General features: G+C 42.3%; 1 protein-coding gene across 1 annotated transcript in view; it reads right to left on the bottom strand.

Annotated features, from left to right (window-relative positions):
• Positions 1–2,945: 2,945 nt before the first annotated feature.
• LOC140493729 (ovochymase-2-like) overlaps positions 2,946–8,394 on the bottom strand; it is a 36,633-nt gene continuing 31,184 nt past the window's right edge. The window contains exons 7-9 of the mRNA XM_072592528.1: positions 7,697–7,892; positions 5,331–5,363; positions 2,946–4,082 (exon numbers count right to left, since the gene is read on the bottom strand). Of these exons, the coding sequence (XP_072448629.1) occupies positions 4,021–4,082; positions 5,331–5,363; positions 7,697–7,892 (291 nt within the window). The 3' untranslated portion in view covers positions 2,946–4,020. The remainder of the gene's footprint in view (positions 4,083–5,330; positions 5,364–7,696; positions 7,893–8,394) is intronic.

The raw sequence follows: 8,394 nt of genomic DNA, 5'->3' as shown, positions 1-8,394 counted from the left end.
CAAAACTTGACCTACTCTTGGGAAATAAGGCAGGGCAGGTGACTGAGGTGTCAGTGAGGGAGCACTTTGGGGCCAACGAACATAATTCTATTAGTTTTAAAATAGTGATAGAAAAGGATAGACCAGATCTAAAAGTTGAATTTCTAAATTGGAGAAAGGCCAATTTTGACGGTATTAGGCAAGAACTTTCAAAAGCTGATTGGAGGCAAATGTTCGCAGGTAAAGGAACGGCTGGAAAATGGGAAGCCTTCAGAAATGAGATAACAAGAATCCAGAGAAAGTATATTCCTGTCAGGGTGAAAGGGAAGGCTCGTAGGTATAGGGAATGCTGGATGACTAAAGAAATTGAGGGTTTGGTTAAAAAAAAGAAGGAAGCATTTGTCAGATATAGACAGGATAGATCGAGTGAATCCTTAGAAGAGTATAAAGGAAATAGGAGTATACTTAAGAGGGAAATCAGGAGGGCAAAAAGGGGACATGAAATAGCTTTGGCAAATAGAATTAAGGAGAATCCAAAGGATTTTTACAAATATATTAAGGACAAAAGGGTAACTAGGGAGAGAATAGGGCCCCTCAAAGATCAGCAAGGTGGCCTTTGTGTGGAGCCACAGAAAATGGGGGAGATATAAATGAATATTTTGCATCAGTATTTACTGTGGAAAAGGATATGGAAGATATAGACTGTAGGGAAATAGATGGTGACATCTTGCAAAATGTCCAGATTACAGAGGAGGAAGTGCTGGATGTCTTGAAACGGTTGAAGGTGGATAAATCCCCAGGACCTGATCAGGTGTACCCGAGAACTCTGTGGGAAGCTAGAAAAGTGATTGCTGGGCCTCTTGCTGAGATATTTGTATCATCGATAGTCACAGGTGAGGTGCCGGAAGACTGGAGGTTGGCAAACATGGTGCCACTGTTTAAGAAGGGCGGTAAAGACAAGCCAAGGAACTATACACCAGTGAGCCTGACGTCAGTGGTGGAGGGAATCCTGAGGGATGGTATGTACATGTATTTGGAAAGGAAAGGACTGATTAGGGATAGTCAACATGGCGTTGTGCGTGGGAAATCATGTCTCACAAACTTGATTGAGTTTTTTGAAGAATTAACAAAGATGATTGATGAGGGCAGAGCAGTAGATGGACTTTAGTAAGGCGTTCGACAAGGTTCCCCATGGGAGACTGATTAGCAAGTTTAGATCTCATGGAATACAGGGAGAACTAGCCATTTGGATACAGAACTGGCTCAAATGTAGAAGACAGAGGGTGGTGGTGGAGGGTTGTTTTTCAGACTGGAGGCCTGTGACCAGTGGAATGCCACAAGGATCGGTGCTGGGTCCTCTACTTTTTGACATTTACATAAATGATTTAGATGCAAGCATAAGAGGTACAGTTAATAAGTTTGCAGATGACACTAAAATTGAAGGTAGAGTGGACAGCGAAGAGGGTTACCTCAAATTACAACAGGATCTGGACCAGATGGGCCAATGGGCTGAGAAGTGGCAGATGGGGTTTAATTTAGATCAATGTGAGGTGCTGCATTTTGGGAAAGCAAATCTTAGCAGGCCTTATACACTTAATGGTAAGGTCCTCGGGAGTGTTGCTGAACAAAGAGACCTTGGAGTGCAGGTTCTTGAAAGTGGAGTCACAGGTAGATAGGATAGTGAAGAAGGTGTTTGGGGTGATATGCTTTCCTATATTGGTCAGAGTATTGAGTACAGGAGTTGGGAGGTCATGTTGCGGCTGTACAGGACATTGGTTAGGCCACTGTTGGAATATTGCGTGCAATTCTAGTCTCCTTCCTATCGGAAAGATGTTGTGAAAGTTGAACGGGTTAAAAGATTTACAAGGATATTGCCAGGTTTGGAGGATTTGAGCTATAGGGCGAGATTGAACAGGCTGGGGCTGTTTCCCTGGAGCGTCGGAGGTTGAGGGGTGACCTTATAGAGGTTTACAAAATTATGAGGGGCATGGATAGCATAAATAGACAAAGTCTTTTCCCTGGGGTCAGGGAGTCCAGGGCATAGGTTTAGGGTGAGAGCGGAAAGATATAAAAGAGACCTAAGGGGCAACCTTTTCATGCAGAGGGTGGTACGTGTATGGAATGTGCTGCCAGAGGATGTGGTGGAGGCTGGTACAATTGCAACATTTAAGAGGCATTTGGATGGGTATATAAATAGGAAGAGTTTGGAGGGATATGGGCCGGGTGCTGACAGGTGGGACTAGATTGGGTTGGGATATCTGGTCGGCATGGATGTGTTGGACCGAAGGGTCTGTTTCCATGCTGTACATCTCTATGACTCTATGACTCTATAACTGCAAGCATCTTCCTTTGTGCAATGTGGGACTCCAATAGTATTGCTTCAGTTAGTCTTACTGAACAAATCTGCTGTAATTTTAGCAATCTATATAAAATCTCCTCTTATCTAACTGAGCACTGTTCTACGGCGAAGGTTAGTCAGCATGGGCATTTGTATGAACGTTGGGTTACTTCTTTCATTCCAGACAAATACCTATGGAAGTAAAGGTAAATTAGAGCAAGAAGATACACGATCACCTACAAGTTCTCCTCCAAGTCACAAATCAACCCAATATGGTATTACATTAGCCTTTTCTTCACGATCACTAGGTCAAAACTCTGGAACTTCCTCTCTAACATCATGTGGTTCTTGAACTGTCAAGAAGACTCACCATCTCCTCAAATGGGAATTAGCAATGGACAACAAATGTTGGTCTGGCATGTTACAATATTATAAGATTTTAAGAAAAAGATTGACTCCATAATCCTGTGAATAACGTTTTTAGAAACTGTGCTGAAACCAAAATGCAACTTTGCATGAAAAGCGGTATTGGTTTTGTAATATTGCAAACTGTCACAGAAACTGTTCGAAAGGTTTATGCATTTGCTTAGGATTACCAATGGCACACAAAAATTTGGATCTTGTCCCATTACATGTGAAACATTTTATTATACAAGTAAGCAATGGTACATATTTATTATGCCGGTTGCTTCATTGCCCCATGTGTTAGAGTTCATCCTGGGTGGTTACATACACAACTGCAAAATGACTGACCATGTCAGTGTAGCCAACAGCAGCACCAATGTCTTTGTCATTGAATATTTTTAAGGCAAAGATCGATAGATTTTTGAACAGTAAATGAATTAAGAATTGTGGTGAGCAGGCAGGTAAATTCCATGAAAAGATCAACCATGATCTTATTGAATGGTGAAACAGGCTTAACACCTGCTCCTATTTCTGATGTCTTATGTTCTTATACTATGCTCTTGCTTTTCTTTCATATGCTTTTAGCCTTGGCCTTGCTCCATGCAAGGTAAATTCATTTAAAGTGTTTTAAATTACCACATTCTGCTCAGTAGGCTTGTAATTTTTGTCCCAAACATTCCCTAGGTTTGACCCCCTTGTTGGAATCCCAAGGTGGAGTTTAATAGTCCCTTTGATTCTACTTGTTATTACTGGCACTAACCTCACTCCTCAGGTTCATACAGACAGAAAAATTGTGTGTTCTATTTTTTGTGATGCAAACACTACTGAACAGGCATGACTTATCTTTGCAGAACCTACTAATTCTAACAAGACTCTGAATTGGCCAAATAATCCATCCATGCCCATACTACGTAATCCTTAGATACCTTTTGTCATGTGTTCTTCTCCTCACCTCCATGTTCCATCTCCACCATAAGACTATCTCTGCACCCAGGGTAATACCACAACCGGTTTACATGCATTCATATAAAATGTAGTTACATAGTGAAAAGATAGAAGTAATTAATAGTGTGTTATCTAATATTTTGGCTCACTTGTCAACCTGGAATGACACACAAAGGCAGGATTCCTTGATGAATTAGTTGTTTGGAGATTTTGGTGAGTTTGGAATTTTGGGCTCTTCTGCTGCCTTTTCTAAAATGCGGTTGGTTCAGATGCTGCAATTTCTGAGCAGATTGGGAACTCGAGAGATCAGATACTTCCTTTTTGTTTTCACAGTATTGATGTGGATTTTCCAGTTAATCTAGATGACCTTCTACTGCAACTAATGTCCCATCACTAACCATACAGGTTGTTGCCTCTGCAAGAAACACAAGGACCATTATCAATAACTAACTTACTCACAGCTTGTTGATTTCAACTATGTCTCAGTGGACAATGCTGTCACCTTCTGAGTCAGAAGATCGTGGCTTCCAGTCCAGAAACCTAATCCTATAATTCAAACTAACAGCACAGATGAGATGCTAAACTGAAGCCATGATGCTTATTCCAAAGAGAGGAGAAATGTCAGTGTCCTGGACCAACATTCACCCCTCAACCAGCATCCTGGCCACATTGTTGCTGTGAAACTTACTGAGAGCAAATTGTTTCCCATATTAAAACAATGAGTACACTTCAAAAATAAATTAAGTGATGCACTTTTCGAAAAACATTTTCTTGTTTAACTGCCTTCTTCAAACCAGCTCAAGGGATGAACTCTCAGGGTTACTGGTCTTAGGCTGTCCCTTTATCTCTGAGCTGGAATTCCTGTCTCTGTTTTAGAGGTCCAGGGGTTAGAACCCACTCTAGTTAGCACTATCGTGACTGGAGACTATAAATCTGGCTTGGAATTCTGACTTCATATTCAGTCAAATCCTATGTAAGAGAGGTTTTCACTGTTCTCTTGCCAGATAAATTGAATATCACATCACGAGGTTATTCTAAAGAGTTTCTGCAGAATGGACTAAAAGTAATGGATGAATTCCAAGGCTTCCATTGACTCTGCACGCATTCACTTTTACACCAGTTTTCAAATACAATTGTAACTATGTTTGGGATTACATGCAGAAACCTGTGATTATGCAATGTTTTACAGCTCAGCAGGGCACCATTCTGGATGAATTGGATTCAACATAAGAGGACAGATTGCATAGACGAGGTTTATAGTCTTTCGAGTGGGGAATGGGCAGGAAAGTGGAGTTGTGGTAGAATATCTGCTGTGACTGTATTGAATGGTGGAACAGAATTGAGAAGGTGAATAGTCTATTCCTGCACTTATTTCCAATGTATCTAAGTGTAGAAGATTAAGAGGTGATCTCATCGAGGTGATTAAGGGAGTTATTTGCTCTGGTAGGAGCAAAGCACCCAAAGGGACTTCATGGGAGTAGCATTTAACAATATTTGACACAAAGCCACATAAGGTAATATTAGGTCAAAAGGCCTAAAACATGATTAAAGAAATAGATTTTAAGAATTGTCTTAAAGGACGTCAGAGAAAGATATCGAGGTGGAGAAGTTTGTATAAGGAATTTCATTTTATCTTTATTAGCAAACTAATGCCTTCACATACCAGGTAAAGTGGATCTGCTCTGTCCGTTCAAACCTGCAAGAAAACATAGATATATTAATTCTCCTGTGTGACATGATCTTAATTGAAAGAATGGCTGATATTGGCATGAGTCTCATTACAATAAGCCAGAAAGTGTTACACACTCTTCACAGCTCAGGCAGCATCTGTGGGAAGAGAGATTTTCAGGGTAAAGAATGAAACAGCTGGAAAGAACCAAGGGGAGATCTGTGACCGATGGAAGGCAGGAGAAATGAAATGAGAAAAGGGATGATAGTGGAACACAGAAGTAGGTGACATGGGACAATTAGAGAAACATAGGATGAGTCTTAGAGGAGGTATAAATAGGTACCGTGCAGATCATAAAACACAGGAGCAGAAGTTGGCCATTTTGCCCATCAAGTCTGCTCCACCATCTGATAATCCTCAACTCCATTTTTGCTTCTTCTCCATAACCCCAATCCCCTTACTGATTAAAAGCCTGTTTATCTCAGCCTTGAATATACTTAATGTCCCAGCCTCTACAGCACTCTGTGGTAAAGAATTCCATGGATTCACAACCCTTTGAGAGAATAAGTTCCTTCTCATCTCTCTCTTAAATGGGTGATCTCTTATTCTGAGATAATGCTCTCTGGTCCTGTACTCTCCCACTAAGGAAACCATCTTTCCACATCTACCTGGTGAAGTCTTCTAAGAATCTGTTTCAATAAGGTCACCTCTCATCATTCTATATTCCAACGAGTACAGGCCCAACCTACCCAACATCTCCTCATAGGAAAGTCCCTCCATAGCTCATATCTCTGCACTATCTCTAAGATCGGTATATCTTTTCATAGGTAAGGGACCCAAAACTGTTCACAGTATTCCAGCTGTAGCCTTTATTGCAAGGGGATTGGAGAACAAGAACAAATGGTATGGTAGCTCAGTGGTTAGCACTGCTGCCTTATGGTACCAATGACCCAGGTTCAATTCCGCCCTTGGGTGACTGTCTTTGTGGAGTTTGCACGTTCTCCCCGTGTCTGAATGGGTTTTTACCGGGTGGTCCAATTTCTTCCTATGCTACAAAGATGTTTGGGTTAGTTGGATTGGCTATGCTAAACTACCCTTAAATGTCCAGGGTAAAAAAGGTTAGGTGGATTAGCTACAGTAACTGTGACGGGCTAGGTGGGATGCTCTTCAGAGGGTCAGTGCAGACTTGATGGACCAAATGGCCTCTTTCCTCAATGTGGGCATTCTATGAAATTTTTGGATTTGATTAAAATAATCCAAACTATTCAATAATCTCTCTTAGAGAAGATAATCTGCCCATCTGGACTGCTATCAAACATGGAGAAAGTGAGGACAGCGGATGCTGGAGATCAGAGTCGAAGAGTGTGGTGCTGGAAAAGCACAGCAGGTCAGGCAGCATCTGAGGAGCAGGTGAGTCGACGCTTTGAGCATAAGCTCTTCATCATGAATGGGGGTGGTCCAAGGGGGCTGAGATAAATGGGAGGGGGGCTTGCACCTTCAAACTTAGCACCGACCTCTTGTACTGTCATATCTGACAATCTTCCTTCCTGCCTATCCGCTCCAACTTCCTCTCTGACCTATCACCATCATGCCACGTCTTCATCTACCTATGGCATTCCCAGCTGCCTTTCCCCCAGACACAACCCCCAACCTCCCCTCCCATTTATCTCTCAGACACCTCGCCACCCCACTCCCCTCACCTCCCCCCCCCCCCCCCCGCCTCCCCCCACCCCACCCCTGCCCAATCCTGATGAAGAGCTTATACTCGAAACATCGACTCTCCTGCTCCTTGGATGCTGTGCTTTTCCAGTACCACACTGTTCAATTGCTATCAAACAAGGTTTGCTTGTTAGCACTCCTAATCTGGTGAGGAAAGATCCCAGGGCACCCTTCAAAGAAGAACAAGGAAGTCATCCGTGATATCTTGAACCACCATGTAGCCCACAAGCTAGACTGCTAAAATGTCTGGCTATTTGCAACACTGATCTGTTCAGACGAGTCTAGTGTTTTCCCACATTGCCCTTCAAAGTTACTACCTTGTCTGTGAAGTACTTTGGGGGCATCTGGAAGTTATCAAATCTGCTCCAAGCTGAAATCACTTATCCATTAAAATAAAACATAAGATGCCAGGGATATGAAATAAACAAAACAGAAATTGCTGGAGAAGTTCAGCAAGTCTGGCAACATCTGTGGAGAGAGTACAGAGTCAACGTTTCTGTGAAAGGGTCACTAGACTCAAAACATTTGATGGTGCAAGTCTGATCCCACTACCCTGTCCATTCCCCATATCCTTCTACAGAAAATGGGTCCAATTTCAATTGAAGTGATGCAGTGATGGAATAGAAAGTATATTTCTGTACCATTGTACACGTTTTGCTGAATCCATGATTTCAAAGCCTTGACTTTAGTGAAGACCCCTGGCGTCCCTCTCTTATTTGGTGATTTGCTGCTGTTGTCCTTCCAGCTGCGACCACAGCCCATCCCCCATGATGTCACTCCAGCCACAGTCCAGGCACCTCCTGCACCCTGACACATCAGGGGACCTCCTGAATCACCCTCCAGAAAGAAAAGAGACAGATCACACAACCTACATCACAAAACCATATTGTACAGTGTTCATCAGGATGGCAAATTGTGCAAATTGACTGCAATTCACCACTGCAACAGTGACGGCACATACAGGTCATCAAGCATTCTTGAATATCTTAAGGAACTATAGAAATGGAAACCATTTCTTTTCTTTCTTGTAAAGAGGTTTTGAGAAGCAATGTGAGGAGAAAAGGCAAGCGACGTTTAGAATTTTCCTTCCTCTTTTATTCATTCATGGGATATGAGCATTGCTGGTCAGACCAGCATTCATAAGATCATAAGAAATGGGAGCAGGGGTAAGCCATCTGGCCCTTCGAGCCTGCTCTGCCATTCAATAAGATCATGGCTGATCTTACTGTGGCCTCAGCTCCACTTACCTACCCTCTCACCATAACCCTTAATTCCTTTACCGTTCAAAAAATGATCCATATCTTAGCTTTAAAAACATTTACTGAAGAAGCTCGAGCAC

The sequence above is a fragment of the Chiloscyllium punctatum genome, chromosome 22 (assembly GCF_047496795.1).
Source record: "Chiloscyllium punctatum isolate Juve2018m chromosome 22, sChiPun1.3, whole genome shotgun sequence".
Classification (NCBI taxonomy): Eukaryota; Metazoa; Chordata; class Chondrichthyes; order Orectolobiformes; family Hemiscylliidae; genus Chiloscyllium; species Chiloscyllium punctatum.
This window is presented reverse-complemented; position numbering and strand designations above follow the sequence as displayed.